Source organism: Oncorhynchus kisutch, unplaced genomic scaffold, assembly GCF_002021735.2.
Source record: "Oncorhynchus kisutch isolate 150728-3 unplaced genomic scaffold, Okis_V2 scaffold2714, whole genome shotgun sequence".
NCBI classification, from domain to species: Eukaryota; Metazoa; Chordata; class Actinopteri; order Salmoniformes; family Salmonidae; genus Oncorhynchus; species Oncorhynchus kisutch.
Window position 1 is genome coordinate 84,892 of NW_022264659.1, and position 19,469 is coordinate 104,360.

Below are 19,469 nucleotides of genomic sequence, written 5' to 3' on the forward strand. Positions count from 1 at the left end.
TGGGCGCATTTATCCAACATCACTTACAGTCATGCGTGCTTACATTACACATATGGGTGGTCCTGGGAATTGAAGCCACGACTCTGGCGTTAGAAGCGCCATGCTCTACCAACTGAGCTACAGAGGACCACCTTTGGTTACAACTAAATATACTAAATTGCAAAAATAAAATAAAAAGTACACCCACGCAAACACACACTTTAAATTAAGACACAAGACAACACATTTCTGCTTTTCAGTGGTAAGTCAGCAGTTTTATTGCAGCTGCACATCCGTACCAAACAGAAGGTTAGTATATCAAACAATGAAGACCTTTTTCCTGTTCATTTGCATACATATAAAATCACTATAAAATGTCACTCTATGATGCTGTTCCACTGTAACATCTCTCTGTGGACTTCTTAATGAAACATTCACACGATAAACCGATTGCTACGCCGTACCCTCTTCCTCAGTACAAAATCCTTGGCCAACCACATCTCTGTGTCCATGGTAACACCCGTAATGACACAGGAAGGCCCGGTATGAGGGAGAATAGTTTCTAAAATCGACAGAAATCTTCTCCTTTGAAACAATATAAGACCATTTTCTGTCAAAGAAAATAAAAGGACTGAATAAATAAAGGTAAATAACTCCTCTCTGTCTGTCTGTCAGTCTGTCTGTCTGTCAGTGACCCAGACAGTGACGTCACAGCCATCTTCCCTCATGTAAGGCAGCCATTTTGACCAGGCCAGTACAGGCAGTGTGGGACACCATTGGGGGACTAGCTAAAAAGCACATGGTAGTGACTGCATACTGTGTTTGTACTCTGAAAATACTAGCATAGGCTGATACAGACAGAAAACATGATTTGACCTCTTTGTACATTCCCTCTCATTGAAAGTAAACAGCAACAGGGTGACTAGTTGGTGGGGCGGCGTAGACATAGGATGATTGGCACCTCAGATTTTGTGATGTCGCCTGGATGAGTTATCAGAGAAATGTGGCACAATGCATGATGGTTAAATTACCCCCCACCCCATCCCCCCACCCTCCGGACAGACTGAAAAAGTCTTTGCATCTTTAGTGTGTCTGTGGGGGTGTTGGACTAGTCCATTCTGGGATACAGCAGGGGGTTGTACAGGAGATGGATGAGTCTTAGGGGACGGTGACATGGAAGGGGCTGCCGGGGACATTTTCATCCCCCCATTTGACGATGAGGATGTAGTTGCCCTGTTCTTTGACGGTGTAGGTGACGTTGTACATCCTGTTTCCCAGATGTTTAACATAGACCTCTTCACACGGGGTCTTGGGTCCATGTACCCCCACCATCAACATGTTAGTTCCTATAGGGGAAGAAATACGGCAACATTAAGTATTTGTGTGAGTGTATCTGCGTGTGTATACTTTGTATGTGGGTGCATTTGTACTCGTGTCTGTCTGCGTGTGTGTCTGCGCATGTGTATGACCATCGCCTCTCACCTGCATTGCTGCAATCCACTGTGAAGGTGTTCTTCTGCCCTACAAAGGCCTTTGATAGGCCGGCGCCCCGGGAGACCACCTTACTGGCATCCGAAGAGAACTTAGGGCCATAGGCCACGCCCATCGACGATGACGACGACAACGACTTGGTTACTGTCTCCACAAGTACGGACGAAGTTTCATGTAGACTGTGGCCACCAGAGAGACGAGCACCTAGAGAGAGAGAGAGAGAGAGAGAGAGAGAGAGAGAAAGAGAGAGAGAGGGGAGAGAGAGAGAGGGAGGAGGAAGGGAGAGGGAGCGAGCGAGAGTGGAGAGAAAGAGAGAGAGAGAGAGAGAGAGAGAGAGAGAGAGAGAGAGAGAGAGAGAGAGAGAAAGAAAGAAGAGAGAGTGGGGTTGAATAAGAGGGGTTGCGTAAGATCTACAAGAACTGGCGTGTTGCATAATCTCTCCTCATATAAAGCATAAACACACACAGCTTAGGAGCCCTCTGGACAAGTACAGAATGTCCAATATAATAGGAGTGTGTAGAGGCTAGGGACTCTTCCAACTCATTACACCAAGCCTCCACAAGGTCTGAGGACTCTTTAGTAGACCAGTACACACACACACACACACACACACACTTGCCATCTCTCCATCAACACATTCTAGACTCAACACTGAAACGTTAGTGTCTGGATAGCGTTGCTCTATAGAGGACTTACCTGTTACTTTAGCCTTGAAGGGGCTGCCTACGATGTGGGATGGTCCTCCGTATTTGATTGTGATGAGATAGCTGCCGGGGGCCATGGGTGTGTAAGTGACCTTGTAACCCTCGGGACAATCCTGACAGTCCATCTTGACCTTGGACGGCCCATCAATGGTCACTGACAGAGCACCCGACCCCGCATTACACGTGTTCACTACAAAATCTGATGCCACGCCTACAGGAGGGGAGGGGATAGAGATGGACAGGGAAAACATCCAATCAGAGGTGAATTAGAAGAGACATGTGAGCCAGCATTGGTCATTTAAACATTTTGTGTATTTTTCCATACAGTAGCCTATCGGCCTTCTTTGGGTATTTCAAATGACCTAATTACTGAACTGTGTTAAAATTCTAATAAACATATACCATATTTGTCTACCTTATTGTATGTGTTTGTGTGGTTACAACACAATGTTCCTCATACCTGTGGTTCCTCCTTCCAGCCCAGGTCCGAAGGCAGACACCATTCCCGGGTCTCCGACCTGTCCGATCTCTCCCACGCGGATCTTGAAGGGACTACCGGGAATGTGGCTCCCGTTGAAACGCACTTCGATGGAGTGGACTCCGTTCTCCCTCGGGATAAACCGGATGGCGTGCTGGTCTGCAGGGGAACAGGAAGGGGAAGGTTAAAATGGCAGACATTTTACAATATTCACAATTTACTTACTGAACCTTTCATTTAGCAAGACATGCAATTGAGATGAACGTATTTATATTGTAGGTTGAGCACCTGGTATTTTGGTTGTACTAGCCCTCTACTGTAAAACACTTAATTATCAAAGGAATTGAATCGATCTGGTGGAAAAGGCAGTATCTTAGATATTTTCTGTACAGTATAGTTGTGAGTTGTTGTATTGTCAGTTTGTTCAGTGCTATGTCTTACCGCTGTCCAGCTCAGTAACATAACACTCCTCTACAGCTCCGGACGGGGTGTGAACCTTAGCATCTATCAACCCCCTCGCTCCGTTCAACTGCACCGCGAACGACGCCTCCTGGCCCACCTTCAATCCCATCTCCTTCAATCGCAAAGGTTAAAGGTCAATGATCTAATAAGCCCCATGTGGTCAGACTGATGACAGGGTGTGGGGTAACACATTTCCTCTATAGCAGAAGCAGCTAATAATAATTATCCAACCATCTCATCCCCCAACCTTCTCACACACACACCCCCCAACCATCTCACACACACACACACACACTGCTTGCATATAGATTTCAGAGTAGCCTGACCAATGTATCCACTAATCAAACTATTCATAGCTAATCTAAATTAATTTACAACTCAAATATAGATGACCTTCCGTCTCTGGTTTAAATGAAGAAGAGGTTATGACAGGTGTGTCTGTTCATACAGCAGTGAACTATGCTCTCTGTATAATACCATTCCAGTCCTCGGTAATGAAGGTGCTAATAATGATAGACATCAGAATAAGGTCAGCAACCTCAGCATCCAGTGTCAAATCAAATCAAATGTTATTGGTCGCATACATATATTTAGTAGATGTTATTGTGGGTGTAGCGAAATGCTTGTGCAATGTCAGAGTCTGGAGTGTTAATATATATATATATATATATATATATATATATATATATATGTGTTTGTCTGTGTGTGTGTGTGTGTGTGTGTGTGTGTGTGTGTGTGTGTGTGTGTGTGTGTGTGTGTGTGTGTGTGTGTGTGTGTGTGTGTGTGTTCTAACCTGTAGGCTGGTGACTGTAAGGCGGCGTGCGTTATCAGACAGAGTGGCGATGGGGACTATAAAGGGACTGTCTGGGATGTGCTCATCATTAAACTTAATGGACACCTCATAGTCACCTGGAGAGAGAGAGAGAGAGAGAGAGAGAGAGAGATAGCGAGAGAGAGAGAGAGAGAGAGAGCACATAGTCAACCTTGTGATTTCAGGTGTAGAATATGTCCAGTATGTTGTTGTGTACGTTAGATGAATGTAGCGTGTATAATATGTTGGTCTGACCTGGCTCCTGCACCACATAGGCCACTCCACAGGATCCATCCTTCCTGTCTTCAAAGGTGATCTCTGCCTTACTGGGCCCCTCTACAGCGATGGACAGACCCCCTGCTCCAGCCTCTCTGGTCCAGATACTAAACTCAGCTACAGAGGAACACAGACAGTCAGTGATACAGTATATACAAAAGGGAAAGACGCATATGAATAGTTTCGTTATCTTTATCAAAAGCCCAATATAGCCTTACATTCAGAAGCTTCAAACCCTGCCTATCACTTTCTAAGAGAGCTTTTCCTGCCCCCCTCAGCCAACCTACCTGCCACTCCTGCCACTCCTCTATCCAGCCCCGTGCCCCCAGCCCGGACCTTGTGTGCCCCTCCCTCTCCCAGGGGCCCCACAGTGAACTGGAAGGGGCTCCCGGGGACGTGCTGGCCCCGGTACTTGACATTGACCGTATGGGGACCCATCTCCTGGGGGATGAAGCGGACGCTGTAGGTGCTGTCCTCGCCGTCGATGATCTCTGCGTCCTCTGTTTTACCCCCCGGACTGGTCACCTGGGCCGTCATCTCCTGGGTCCCCTGGTCACCTGGAGGGGGGAGGGAGAGAAAAAAAGGGAAAGAGAGCGAAAGTAGGGGGGGGGGGAAATATATGGGAGAGGGAAGAAGAAATAGAGAGAGGAGGAGGAGAGAAGGACAGAAGTAGGAGAAATGATTCAGACAAACTTCAAAATATTGTTCACTCTGTTCACAAACAATTAAGTTGTTAGTAGCGGTAGTGGAGAATCAGAGAGAATCAGAGAGACTGTATGAAGTTAGTCAGACTGAGATGTGGATACAGCTGCGTGTGGATCAGTCTCTGGCTTTGTGTGATGTCAGAGTACGATGGCTGGGTCACAGGGGTGACAGCCATGAACTGCTAAGATTTTCCAGCTCTGCGTTCTCCTTTAAACGCCCTCCTATAAATTCCAATCTGGGAGGAACACGGAGCGACTCCCCAACTCAACACACACGAAGGCACACACATGAATTCATATCCAGACATGTTACTTACATCATTGCATCATGCAATTTAAAAAAAAAATATTATTCAACTTAATCAAGCAGTAGTTTGACATTTTGTATACCAGATGTATGTATTAGTCTGGATTAAAACAAAAAGGCATAGCCAAACTGGACACTCAACACAAAACACACACATTCCGAATCAATTCATCGGCATTAGACAGGCCTCACACACCCTCTTGTGTCACACACACACCCTCTTGAGACTGTCTGGTAGTGGCTGGTATCCCACTGAAGCCTGTGAGACTCTGACTCTCCAGGAACTCTCCAAACACGTCCCTGAAGGGGTCTCCCCCAACCTGGGTACTCTCCTCCACACGCACCTCCCGCTTGGTCTCCCCCGCCCTTGTCTTACTAATCTCTGTGCACTCCGTTCGCGTGTACGTGTGACTGCTGCGCGTGAACGTGCGCGTATGCCGCTCCTGGGCCGACACCATCTGGAACCAATTACCTACAAAGGGAGGAAGGAGGAGGAGGGAGGGAAGGAGGAAGAAAGAGCAAGAGATGAAAATAGAACTATGCAGTATGAAGACCAAGCAAGGGGTCACAACAGCTTAAAGGTATGTGAAAGCATGTGACTGTGCAAGGAGAGGAAGACAAGAGAAAAGGAGGGATGGTAGATAGAAAGGAGGAGAGCCAGTGGGCTTTTTGGAATCCCAATCCTTGACCACACACAAGACCATAAACGGTTCTCACCTGGTATTTTGAGGTTGAGGTTACAGGTGCTGCCCACAGTAGCAATGGATGGAGCATGTCTCTTCCTGGTGATGCTCTCCTTCACCCTGCCCTCACCACACACCTTCACTGTGAAAGGACTTCCTGTGGGTTAGACCAATCACAGCCAGTCAGGAACCCAAATCATACAAAAAAATGCAAGACCACCCATAGCAAGATAAGTCTGTTTAGACAGGAGCTGAATTGTGGGATGGCAGGGTGGGGCGGCAGGGTAGCCTAGTGGTTAGAGCATTGGACTAGTAACCGAAAGGTTGTAAGTTCAAATCCCCGAGCTGACAAGGTACAAAATCTGTCGTTCTGCCCCTGAACAGGCCACTGTTCCTAGGCCGTCATTGAAAATAAGAATTTGTTCTTAACTGACTTGCCTAGTAAAATAAAGGTAAAAAATTTAAAATTAAAAAATACAGGCATGTTGTAAGACACCCGAGGCCCCCTGAACTCACCTGGAATGTGCTGGTCGGCGAACTTGATGTTGATGATGTAATTTCCTGGTTCAGTGGGACAGTAGGTCACCTTACAGGTACCATCCTCCACATCCTCACAGTTAATATCCACCTTACTGGGACCCTCGATAGACAGACCCAGACCACCATAACCTGATAGAGAGAAGAGGGAGAGAGAGAGACATGAGAAGAGTAGAGAGATTAGATAGTGAGACATGAGAGAGGAGAAAGATGTCACAGTGAGTGTTGGTTACACCAGTAATGGAAAACTGTAATTTATACAGTCATTTTGACTATTATTAACAGTAAAATACGTGAAACATTTTACTGCAGCATTCTGTAAATGATGGTCCACTGTGGGAACATTTTGTGGGCAGGGAAATTATTGCTGTATTTTGAATGGTACACTGTAAAAACCATAACTTGTTTTTACAGTAACTTACTGGCAGCTTGTTACCTGTAAATTACTGTAAAAAAAAGAACAGTATGTTATTGTAAAAAAAGCACTTACTGTAAAAACTAGTTGAGTTTTTTAAAGTGTACTGTAATTCTATCCCACAGAATACAGTACCGTACTGGATTTGTGGAGTGCCAAAAAGCTTTTGACCACTGGTGCGTGCACTGCATTGTTGATTCTGTCTCATTAACATATATACATATATTTTTTATTTATTTTACCTTTATTTAACCAGGCAAGTCAGTTAAGAACAAATTCTTATTTTCAATGACGGCCTAGGAACAGTGGGTTAACTGCCTGTTCAGGGGCAGAACGACAGATTAGTACCTTGTCAGCTCGGGGGTTTGAACTTGCAACCTTCCGGTTCCTAGTCCAAATCTCTAACTACTAGGCTATCCTGCCGCCCCATTTGAGGTGTAAGAGGCTATATTTGTTGCACCCGTTAGTGAAAATGCTGTACTAACTTAACCTGCATGTGGTATTAGTGCCCCATCAATGTAAACGGTATAGGGCACAGATTGGAGTGGCAGCAAGTCTTACACCTTAATGATTGAGCCTTTTGCCATGTCCTTTTGGTCTGTTTTGCCATGTGTTTACTGCCTGTTTAGAAGCCTTTGTTAAGACCTCTAGAAGAGCAACTGATATAAAACACCAAATATTCATTGATGTGCTGTAAAGTGAACACATTACCTATGTAGCAGCCAATCTCCTTACACCAATCCCATGTAATTACAGTCAAATACTGTCAAATACAAACCCTAATGCCCTCAACAAATTTCATCCATCCATTCATTCATTACGATTACAGTAGCATTTACTTTTTTACTGTATAATACAATCAATTCTACGGTATTGTACTGTGTGTCAATACGCAGTACTTGCTTTGATACAGTAGTTAGATAACAGTAGGTGTACTGCAATATGAAATACAGTAACTTACTTGACAATGAGCTGCATGCAAGTTACTGACAAATTCACTGCAACCCTTTTACAGTGCACACACAGCAAAAACTACTAACTTAAAACTTCTGAACGTCTAAAGTTGAATATTATCTTAACCCCCTATTATGTTCAATAGTAACTTGTCGCAATGAATACCAATGAAAACACCCTCACCTGCGTTCCTGGTGTCAACTATGAACTCAGCCACCTCAAAGATGTGTCCCTCCACCAGTCCCTGGCCAAACACCTTGACCTTGCTAGCGTCCCCGATCTCTGACTGGCCCACCATGATCTTGAAGGGGCTGTTGGTCACGTGCGTCCCGTTCTTCTTCACACTCACAACATGCTCCCCTACCTCCTTAGGAGTGAATGAGATACCTAGAGGGGAGGACGGATAGAGGAGAATGCAATCAGATACATGGAATGACTATATCTGTGCCTCTATGGTTTAAACATATACATGTTTACCCTTGCTGCCATCTTACCAGGTCTCTTTCGAAACAGAAAAAAAAGAGGTTGACAGAACTTTGTGTTACTGACTAAATAATAGATTAAGTTTATAAACTTTGGGACCCGGGCCTGGTGAGTGGCTCACCGATGTGTCGATTGGGCAGTCTCTTGAGCAGGCAGGGTTCCTCGTTGCCCGACGGTGCTCTGATGCTCGCTGTCAGGCTGGTCAAGTCTGTCTCTGAGATCTTCAATGACACGTCTGTTGCCGTGCCAACGTTGAGCTGGGATGTCCTCATAGTGTCGTCTCCTACATGGGGAGAGAAGGACATAAAAGAACAAAGAGAATGAAGGAGAGAAAATGAAAACGAATTCCTGCATTTAATGAATACAACCTTTGAATAAAATCTTGCTCTAGCCTCGTTGCATATTACAAACTCTCTCTCTCTCTCTCTCTCTCTCTCACTCTCTCTCTCACACACACACATAGTCATTACCTGTGATCTTGGCAGTGTAGGGGCTGCCGGCGATGTGTTTGTTGTCAAACTTGACGATGATGTTGTAGTCTCCTGGTACAGTGGGAAGGTAGGACACAGTACAGGTTCCATCCTTGTTGTCCTTACAGTTGATCTCTGCCTTAGAGGGACCCTCCACTGCCAGGGACAGACCACCTAGACATGAGAGGAGAGAGAGAGAAAGACAGGAAGAGAGAAAGTAGGAATAGCAGAAGAGAGGAGAGATGGGGGAATGTAGGAGGAGACAAAGTGTGAGAGAGGGATGGAGGAATGTAGGAGGAGACAAAGTGTGAGAGAGGGATGGAGGAATGTAGGAGGAGACAAAGGGTGAGAGAGGGTTGGAGGAAAAGCAGGCAAGGGAAAGGGATTGAAGACTTTGAGATTTGTTGAGTGCCATGTTTAATACCATGATAGAATTTGACCATAGCACAGTAGTGGCACAAATCAGTGCGGTATTGTTTGGTTCAGTTACTTACCTTCCCCTGCATCCTTGGTGACGATGGTGAAGGTGGCAGGTTTGTTGACCATGCCGTGACTCAGACCAGGACCATAGGCTGTCACATGACCACTATTGATGGCATCTACATAGAACTGGAGGGGACTTCCTGTGATGGAACAGCATGAAACAGCATATTATGGATCTACTTCCTGTATGGAATTAGACTCTGTGTGTGTGTATGTGTGTGTGTGTGTGTGTTTTTCTCTATGCAATATGTACCTGGGATGTGGTTTCCATCATATTTGATGTCCATCTCGTGCAGGCCTTTCTCTGTAGGGGCGTACTTCACTGTGACTGTCCCATCCTTGTTGTCTGTGATGTTAGGACGGGCTGTCTTACCTGAGGGCATACGCACCTCACCTGGAAACACACACACACACACACACACACACACACACACACACACACACACACACACACACACACACACACACAGGTAAGTCATTACCATACATATCACAGCAAACACCACACACACACACACACACACACATACACACACTGTCAGACATCAGTTAAATCTCACCTGTGATCTCTCCCTTCTGAACGGTGAACGGAATGACCAGGTTGAAGGGGCGGAGCATAGGCTCCATGATATCGCCGGTGGTGACTGGCTCCTCTGTGGCCTATGAAAGGGAAATGGTTCAATTAACATTAGCATTGGCATTCTGGTCTATATCTCTGCTCAGGGATAGTACGAGGGGATGGAGGTGAAAGCACAAGCCCAGGCATAGGCCTTGACTCTGGGCAGACAGGACAGGTAAGAGTCCAGGCTTTGAAGGCCTGAGAGATGATCAAGATAAGCTGAAAGAAAAACAGTCAAAGCAATGCAAAGCGACTCATGCACAAAAAACAGAGACATACAAAATCAATGGCCGTCGCCATAAAGGAGACAAGCAAAACAAAAATGAAGTGGACATACAATGATTGTCAACACAGAGGTTTTTGAGATGTACATGGAAAGCAAAGTAGGAAATCATGGTGTTGGGATATGAAGGAGGTGGGTAAGCTGAAGGAGAGGGTGGAGGTGAGGTGGAGGTAAGTGCTGACAGGTTTATACCCAGTGAGGGGGGTAGCCCTGGTAGGCCTGGTAGGGCTGTTGTAACTGGAGCTTGTCACACGGTTCCTCTATTATAGGGACGGTATCACTGGCCTGGTGGGGAGGGTAAGTCACACGTTTAGGAAAATTTCATAGAAATCGACTAATTCCTCATCGTATTTCTATGGGGAACTTACAAATCATCATGCACACACAGTTATAGTAATCCCCCAAGGATTAGCGTAGGCTTGTGTAAGTAGCAAACCATGCACATCTCATGTACTGTCACATGACATGAGTCAAACCTACTGTATCTGAGCCAGCCCAGAGATCACACAACATCGTGTCATACCATAGAGTTACAGAAGACATTCAATGAATGAAACACGGTGACAAAAAAAACGACACTTTCCCAACAAATTCAGGTAAGGACTACAGTACCCATGATTCTGTGTGTACTGTAGTATCAGAAAGTACTCACCACCACGTGGAAGGGGCTGTTTGGAATGTGTTCTCCTCCAAAGCGGATGGTGATGACGTATTTCCCGGGTTCCGGAGCCGTGTAATAGATGTCAAACGTTCCGTCGGAATTCTCCACCACGTCCACGTCTAGCTCGGCCCCATCTGGCGTCGACACCTTACAGGTCACCTTCCCCTTCCCAGCAGCTTTTGCGTCCACGGTGATGACGGTCTCCTCGCCGATCTGGATGGTGGGTCCGAGGCCTGAACCTGTCGAGAATGATGGACATGTAAGGAGACCATACAGAACTACAGAAACTATCCCGTCTTCACAAACATCAAGTCAATATAATCATGTGCTGTACATATACTGGTGTACATGCTAGTTTTCAGAAGAATGATCATGTTAAGAAATGCTCACCCAATCCATGTCCTCCAATGGAAACTGTAGATAGAAAGTAAATGGTGCCTCATTAATGTGGCATCATGGGCTAAAACCCACCAAAGCTACTTCATCAGAGCAATGATTATCCAGGCCTTCCTTTCTTCATAGATACATACAGTACGGATATAGATTTACATTTACATGTAGTCCTCTCACTGACCTGTGACCAGACACTTGCTGGCGTCTCCAGTAGGCAGGGCATGGATACGATAGGGTGAGTAGGGAATCTCATCTCCTCCATACTTGATGGTGATGGTGTAGCGCCCTGCCATGTCAGGTACATAGGACACTGTGTACGTCCCATCTCTGTTGTCACGGATGTTGGCCTTTTTCGGCTTGCATTCTGGGTCCTACAGGTGTAGGGATACAAACCACATTAGCCAATTAGCCAAACCCAATGGAGGTCAGTCCACACAGACTGGTGAGGAGGGACATTGGGCTGTGTACTGCTGTTTAGGAGAACCGGTCACTTCCAAACATCCAAGAGATCCCTGTTCCTCCCAGTTCCTCCTCCAGGTTTTTGATGTGTGCTGTCCCAACTCGTTACAGCACCGAACTTGTTTCAGTGAAGTTTCAGCCAGGGAGCAAGTTAATCCGTTGTTTATGCATTGTTTTAACTTTGGTCTACACAGACTGGCTTCTCTCCTTTCTCAGAGTAAGAAGAGAGGAGAGTGAAAGGAGACGTAGAGAAGACAAAATACTCCTCCCGGGGTCCTCAGCAAGTACAAAAAAGACAAGGGGAAAAGGAACGAGGGGACTAGGGAGGAAGGGGACGAAAATGGAACAAGAGGGCGAGGGGAGACAGGGCAGACAGCGAGCAGGGTGAAAGAGATGAGAGCAGGCCTTACGGAGCCTTTCTTAAGAATACTGAAGGGTATGGTCCCCTTAACTATATGCTTCTCCCATACCCTCCTGCCCCAGTCCTCCACAAACACTGAGGCCTCGCGCCTGGACCCATCAGGACCCTGCAGAAAAGTCAACAGGCAGACACGTCACAGCCACAACCTAACCACATCCCAGATCAGGGAGGGGCAGCGAGAAAGGAATGGGTAGAATTGGGGGAGGGGCTGACTTGATATGGGAGTTGGTGCTTTTTTTATTTATTAAACACACAATAAGAAAATAAGGTAGAAATGTCGAAATTGGTAACAAGCATGAATCATAACAGCAGGATTGAAGAGATGTTTATCATCTTAAGGTTAAAGAAAAATAAATGGAGGTTATCTTGTAAATAGGGAGGAGAATGTCTGACCTCACAGTCTATGACATTTTCCTGTCTAGAGAGGAAGTGACAGAATACTGATAATTGAGAGTACCAATAATTGCTTCTAATAAAACAGATGTATGTCCTTGAACCGACTATTTTAAAATTGCAAACAGAAGAAGTTCACCAGTATCTGCACAGTGAGCAGGCCTTCGCCAGCATCGCGGGCATCGATGGTGAACTCACCAGTATCTGCACAGTGAGCAGGCCTTCGCCAGCATCGCGGGCATCGATGGTGAACTCCACAGGCAGGCTGGCAGGCACACCCTGGGCATTCAAACCTGGCCCACTGGCACGCACCTTACTGGCATCATGAGCAGGCAATGTCTTGATCTTATACGGACTGCAGAGAGAGGAAAAATAAACATAATTTGAAAGAAAGGATTGTTTATGAAAGATCAAGATTTAAATCTCTCAAGGATTTAAATGTTTCAGTTCAACTGAATTTCCACTTCAAGACAGGAAAAGAGGAACAATAGAGAATGACAGAGGGATGAAATCATTGTGTATTCAGTACAAAGATTTGATGGAAACATGTGATCACAGTTTTGTTCCTCCTCCTGCTGTTCTGACCTGCGAGTAACCTCCTGGTCAGCGTACTTCACACACACGGTGTACGGGCCGTCCTTGGCCGGGGTGTAGGTCGCTGTGTGTGTTCCGTCTCCGTTATCCATGATGTTCACTGGCTCAGCCACTCCTGAAGTGGGAAGTAATTCAATATTGACCACAATCTGAAAAGTTTAAGGAGGGGTTGGGGTGTCTCTCTCTCTCTCACCAGTAGGTCCGTACAGCACCACTCCCAGAGGGGCGAGGCCAGCCTTGCTGGTGTCCACGGTGAAGGTCTGAAGAACACGGGCTCTGACTCCACTACCCAGCCCTGGGCCTGAACACCTCACCTTACTTGGGTCCACCAGCTCTCTCACTGGCACACGGAAGGGACTCCCTGCAACACACACAGGCAGGAGTCTATTGGAATTATACACGTATAGGTATATATTGCATGTGTACATTGATGAGTATTCATTTGTTTACGTACCTCTTTGAAAGCCCAGACCAAGCAAAACATTCTCATTACATACTTGTAGCATGTGTTATACAGGCCCTGCATTGCCAAGATATTTGAAAGCTCTAACAATGGAAATACATGTCCTCAAATATGGAAGGCAGCCAAAGAGAGAGCAGATATATGTGTGAACAACAGGCCATAGAAATTCAAAGAAAATCATAGTACCAATAATTGCTTCTGATAAAACAGATGTATGTCCTTGAACAGACTATTTTAAAATTGTAAACAGAAGAAGTTATAGGGTCATTTAGTTGCTAAAGGCAGCCTCCAGTACCCCGGCCGGCCTTCAGCTTGAGTTACTCAATGAGGGGGGAGCACTGAGTTAGCCTGCAACATCACTTCCTGGAGTAGCTCAAACTGTGCATGTTATGTCTCCATGACATAGGAATGAAGGGTGTCACATGATCAATGGTTTTGTCCATTCATATATACAGTCATTGGGAAGCCCTCAATGGCAATGTCCATGCTAAAACTGGTTATATCCATGATGACTCCTCTATTTCTATGACATGCACAACTCCAATAAAAAATATTTTCCAAAGTTGCCAAAATGCCACGTGCGTCCACTTCTTAATATTTTTTTTTTAACTAGGCAAGTTAATTAATAACAAATTCTTATTTACAATGATGGCCTACCCCGGCCAAACCTCATTAGTAACAACCTTGCCATTACGAAACTTATTTTTTATCAAATAAGCCTCACCTAGCAAATTAGAGATAAACTCTCTCATTGACTCTCCTCACTTCGTGGGCTTATTTTCATGGACAGAGTTTGGGCGGAGTAGACCTCTCGCTTCACCTCATCCTCTCTGACCAAGCAAAACATTCCCATTCCATACTTACTTAGCATGTGGTATATACAGGTCTAGTGTACATTGATATGCATACCTTTTTGAAAGCCTAGACCAATCAAAACATCTTCCATGACACTAAAGCTCTTTATCAACCAATCATGAAGAGTTTAAATTCTTTCCAACAGGAAGTGAAGGGGCTCTCAGAAGAAGTGACATCATAAAGTACCTGGGATGGGCAAGCCTCCGAAGGTAATGTTGACATCATAGTCTCCCGGGGTGAAGGGGATGTACTCCACACTGCAGCTGCCATCTTTATTGTCCTTACAGGACATCTTAGCCTCTGATGGACCCTCGATGGCCAGGCCCAGACCCCCTGTACCAGCACCCCTAGAGGGGGAGGGAGGGAGAGAGGGGGACAGAAAGAGAGAGGGGTGGTGAAGAGGGAGGAGAGAATAATGGCTTCCAGTATCTCATAACTGAGATGTTGTTTTTTGCCACGCCATTTAACCTTCCTCCCCCTACTTATACCCCATTTCACCCATCTGATTTTCACCCCAGTTTGTGTACCCCCTGAACAGATTGACAGAAGGATGCAGTGTAAATCTCTGATGGAAGCCTTATGTTCCACATGGTAATGATGAGGATTAAGTAAGTAAGTAAGTTAGTACCTGGTTTCCACGGTGAAGCAGTTGGGTTTGTTGACCAGGCCCTCCTCCAGACCAGGGCCGTAGGCTCTGACACGGCTGGGGTCACAACCCTCCATTACCGGGACACGGAACGGACTGTTAGGCACCGCCACATCATCATACAGCACCTCTATAAGGTGCATCCCTGAACACACACAAGCAGTGAGAGAACACACACACAGTACACACACACACACACACACACACACACACACACACACACAAAAGCACATTTGACTACTTTCTTTTGAAACTAGTGTGACCAAAAAAAACATCTCAACAGTGAATCACTGTGGCCATTGCTAGAGGAATACTGATTAGATTACTAAACTGCTACAATAAACTGTGTGTGTGTGTGTATGTGTGTGTGTGTGTGTGTGTGTGTGCGTCTGCGTGCGTGTGACTTTCTTTATGAAAAGTCCATGTCAGAGAGCCACAAGGTTGCGTATTTCAGTCCCCAATTCAGCGGGCTGAGGCCTGCACGTAACAGGCATCCCCTATTAGTGGAAAACCATCTGCCCTCCCTCTGTAGACAGTCACCGGCTACTAATACCTTCCCCCAGACCTCTCTCTCTCTCTCCCTCTCTATCTCCCTCTATCCCTCCCTTCCTCCACCTCTCTGTAGGAGCAGTTTCAGTTCCAGCTTCCATTCATTCATTGTTATAATGTTCTTTTTGCCTTTCTCCCTTTCTGTCTTTCTCCCTAGCTCATCACTCTTTCTCTCCCCCTCTCTACCTTAACTTCCCTCTTTCTTTCTGTTCTGTGTGTCTCTCCCATATTCTCTCTCCCTCTTCCAAGTAATCTCAACGTGTGTGCTCTCTTTCCCCCTCGTGTCCTCAACAGCCGGGGCCTAAATATACATCAACCCCCTCCCACTTCTCTCGAAGTCCTCTCGTATCTCCAGCCAGGGCCTGTATACACAAATGATATCACAGTAGAAGTGCTGATCTCCGATCAGATCCTCCCCCCAAACTGATCCTATATCAGTGTTCCTACTCATAGCCACTTGGTGAATATGGGCCAAGGGGCCTACACTGGGAGAAATCACACTGCTTCCTGGCAGGCTAGAGTATGTTAAAGTCATGAAGGGCAGAACAGCTGAGCTCAGCTCTTTTCCCCCTGGCTAAGGGGGAGGGAAAACAGTTAGTTTTATGAAAGCCACAAGGTTTATTTTTTGGGAATTACGACATGTGGTGCTGGAAAAACATTCACAAACAGGGTGAGCACCAAGGCTACCCAGACTCCCTCACTGCAGGCCTCAAGAGGGGCTATAAGCCAATCAGACGGGTGTACTGAGGCGCCTCTGGGCTCATTCAGGTACAATAAAATCCAAGGCAATCTAATGACTTTCCTATGAGTTTTGGCTTCATATATGGCAGATAATACATTGTGCCTGATATTCTGCTTCATCCATCATAATGTTCTCTAGATAGAATGTACATCACATTATTGGTGCAGTTGCATGACTCAGCACATTCAGAGCCTTTACCATCCTCATAGGCAGCGTATTCCACTCTGTAGGTGCCTTCTCCCTTGTCAGTGATGTAGGCGTCTGTGTTGGCGCCTGAAGGGTTGACGATGCGGGCCTTGACATGGCTGCCCCCGGTCTTGCTCTTGGCACGGGCATCCACATCGAAATGGGTGGTCACCTCCCTCAGGACCCCTGTGGACAACACAGATGCAATATATATGTGGAGCTTGGTTGTTTTGTCTGTCTCTGGTGATGTGTCTGTCTGGCTGGCTGCCTGTCTGTCTGTACCTCTGTCTTTGTCCCTCGTTCTCTGATCCACAGGAGGTTGGTGGCACCTTCATTTGGGAGAACGGGCTTGTGGAAATGACTGGACGGAATCAGTGGAATGGTATCATATACATCAAACACAGTTTCCATGTGATTGATGCCATTCCATTTGCTCCGTTCTGGCCATTATTATGAGCCGTTCTCCTCTCAGCAGCCTCCTGCACTCTGATCGCAATAATTTTCTCTCTATGTGATAGACACACATTTCTCTTTCTCTCTCTCTTCCCCCTGTCTATCTCAAACTTTTCCCTTGGGATCTAAGCTGAGACTAATTCGACAGCAGGTCTGTCTGAGTTAACACAAACCTCCATTGACAGCCGCACGTCTGCAGTATCAATTCCCCTGGCTTTAAAAGCCCAGCCAATCACTGTCAATCAGGAACACAACCAACCAATCACAAAGCAATCACAACCCCTCACAGTCAGACATGGCCAATCAGGATCGTCCAAGTCTAATCAAAGCCAGACAGGGCTGTGCAGGGCAGTAATGTCAGTCAAGCTGTGGTCAGGTCGCTACGGCTAATCGTCAGTTTATTTTCCTTCCTCTACGGACAGAAAGAGATAGGGGAGAGAGAATAGGAGTGGGAGAGAAAGGACAGAGGGAGAGAGCAAGGGAGAGAGAGAGAGAGAGAGAGAGAGAGAGAGAGAGAGAGAGAGAGAGAGAGAGAGAGAGAGAGAGAGAGAGAGAGAGAGAGAGAGAGAGAGAGAGAGAGAGAGCGAGAGAGAGAGAGAGAGAGAGAGAGAGAATTTATCAAATGCACAGACCACAAATTTAGCACTGCCACACTCCATTAACCAGGTTTTGAGTGTAGGCTATTCCCCTGACATCTGGAACCAAGGACTAAAAATGGAGGCAAATTTGATCCAAACAATTACCGTGGCATTTGTGTCAACAGAAACCTGGCAAAAATACTCTGCGCCATCATGAACAGCATATTACTACACAATGTTCTGAGCAGAAATCTAATTGAGTTCCTACCAAATGTTCAAACTTCAGACCACATGTATACCCCCACTCCTAATTGATATACCCTCCACACCCTAATTGATATACCCTCCACACCCTAATTGATATACCCTCCACACCCTAATTGATATACCCTCCACACCCTAATTGATATACCCTACACACCACACCCTATGTTAAACATGAGAATCAAAACAAAACATTTCTCCTGCTTTGTGGATTTCCAAAAAGCCTTTGATTCACTTTGGGCATGAAGACATTTTTCTGAAATGAATAGAAAGTGGTGTGAGTAGAAAAGCATACTGTGTGACGTCCTCAAATCAATGTGTAGAAATAACAACTGTGCAGTCAAAATTGGAAATAAACATACACATTTATTTCCCAAGGACGCAGAGGGAAACAGTTGAACAACCGAAGCTCAAGTCTATTTCATATATAAAAAAAAAAAACTAGAACAATCAACAGCCCACGGTCTCACTCTTAACAACACAGAAATAAAATGCCTCCTGTATGCAGACATGGTGCTGCTGTCCCCCGCAAAATATGAGTTACAGCAACAACTAGATTATCTGCAGTTCTGTCAGACCTGGGCCCTGACAGTCAATCTCAAAAAGACAAACATTCTATCCAGAAGTTGGGGAAAACCAATATCCATTTTTACTGGGCTCCACAGTGAACTTCAACCTGGCTGTGAATTAACTTGAAGACAAAGCAAGGTAGGGCTTTCTCTGTCATTAAAATATCTATCAAATTAAACATACCAATTAGGATTTGGCTCAAAATATTCAAATCAACAACAGAAACAAATGCACTATATGGCAGGGTACAGAGAAAAACTACAAACAACGCATGGAGAGCAGAATTAGGCCAATTCCTTCTTCTGATTGATATCCAAAAAAAGACCCACCAAATTATATAATCATTTCTTAACAAGTGACCCCCGCTCCTACCACTACAAAGCCCTCAACTGTCAGGTGACCACCACAGGAGAAGAGTCTCGTCAGCCAGGTGGTCCTGAGGCTCAATTCACTAACCACTACCAACCCAACAAATCCTCGGACAGCACTCAGAAAATCTGGCCCAACCACATTATCACAGAGCAAAAAGATAAATATCACCAATTGGGAAAACCCCCCACAAATAATCAAAGTAAACTTCAATGCTATTAAGTTCTAAACAAACAGTACACAGTGGCAGACTATCTGACTATCTGAAAACTGAGGAAAACACTAACTACTGTATGTACAGACTGAGTGAGCACAGCCTGGCCATAGAGACCAGTCATCACAGGCAAACCTGGCTGCTCAGAGAGGATATATCAATATATGTTTACTTTGACAATGTAAGTGTTTACTTTCCATGTAATAAAGTGTACTGAATTGAATTGAAAGAGAGAGAGAGAGAGAGAGAGAGAGAGAGAGAGAGAGACAGAGAGAGAGAGAGAGAGAGAGAGAGAGAGAGAGAGGAGAGAGAGAGAGAGAGAGAGACAGAGAGAGACAGAGAGAGAGACAGAGAGAGAGACAGAGAGAGAGAGAGACAGAGAGAGAGAGAGACAGAGAGAGAGAGAGAGACAGAGAGAGAGAGACAGAGAGAGAGAGAGAGACAGAGAGAGAGAGAGAGACAGAGAGAGAGAGAGAGAGAGAGACAGAGAGAGAGAGAGACAGAGAGAGAGAGAGAGAGA

The 19,469-nt window shown here is 45.6% G+C and overlaps 1 protein-coding gene across 1 annotated transcript in view; it reads right to left on the reverse strand.

The window, feature by feature from the left end:
• Positions 1-229: 229 nt before the first annotated feature.
• The window catches only part of LOC109910367 (filamin-C-like), a gene marked incomplete at its 5' end in the record, with an annotated part of 38,093 nt that continues 18,853 nt past the window's right edge, over positions 230-19,469 (reverse strand). The window contains 27 exons of the mRNA XM_031819870.1: positions 230-1,325; positions 1,462-1,674; positions 2,167-2,385; positions 2,635-2,811; positions 3,094-3,226; positions 3,908-4,023; positions 4,181-4,318; positions 4,489-4,758; positions 5,430-5,684; positions 5,930-6,052; positions 6,412-6,564; positions 7,985-8,188; positions 8,406-8,567; positions 8,755-8,928; positions 9,249-9,377; positions 9,491-9,631; positions 9,798-9,897; positions 10,332-10,424; positions 10,792-11,039; positions 11,191-11,214; positions 11,375-11,564; positions 12,665-12,821; positions 13,052-13,175; positions 13,254-13,421; positions 14,565-14,725; positions 15,007-15,169; positions 16,514-16,687. Of these exons, the coding sequence (XP_031675730.1) occupies positions 1,138-1,325; positions 1,462-1,674; positions 2,167-2,385; positions 2,635-2,811; positions 3,094-3,226; positions 3,908-4,023; positions 4,181-4,318; positions 4,489-4,758; positions 5,430-5,684; positions 5,930-6,052; positions 6,412-6,564; positions 7,985-8,188; positions 8,406-8,567; positions 8,755-8,928; positions 9,249-9,377; positions 9,491-9,631; positions 9,798-9,897; positions 10,332-10,424; positions 10,792-11,039; positions 11,191-11,214; positions 11,375-11,564; positions 12,665-12,821; positions 13,052-13,175; positions 13,254-13,421; positions 14,565-14,725; positions 15,007-15,169; positions 16,514-16,687 (4,397 nt within the window). The remainder of the gene's footprint in view (positions 1,326-1,461; positions 1,675-2,166; positions 2,386-2,634; positions 2,812-3,093; positions 3,227-3,907; positions 4,024-4,180; positions 4,319-4,488; positions 4,759-5,429; positions 5,685-5,929; positions 6,053-6,411; positions 6,565-7,984; positions 8,189-8,405; positions 8,568-8,754; positions 8,929-9,248; positions 9,378-9,490; positions 9,632-9,797; positions 9,898-10,331; positions 10,425-10,791; positions 11,040-11,190; positions 11,215-11,374; positions 11,565-12,664; positions 12,822-13,051; positions 13,176-13,253; positions 13,422-14,564; positions 14,726-15,006; positions 15,170-16,513; positions 16,688-19,469) is intronic.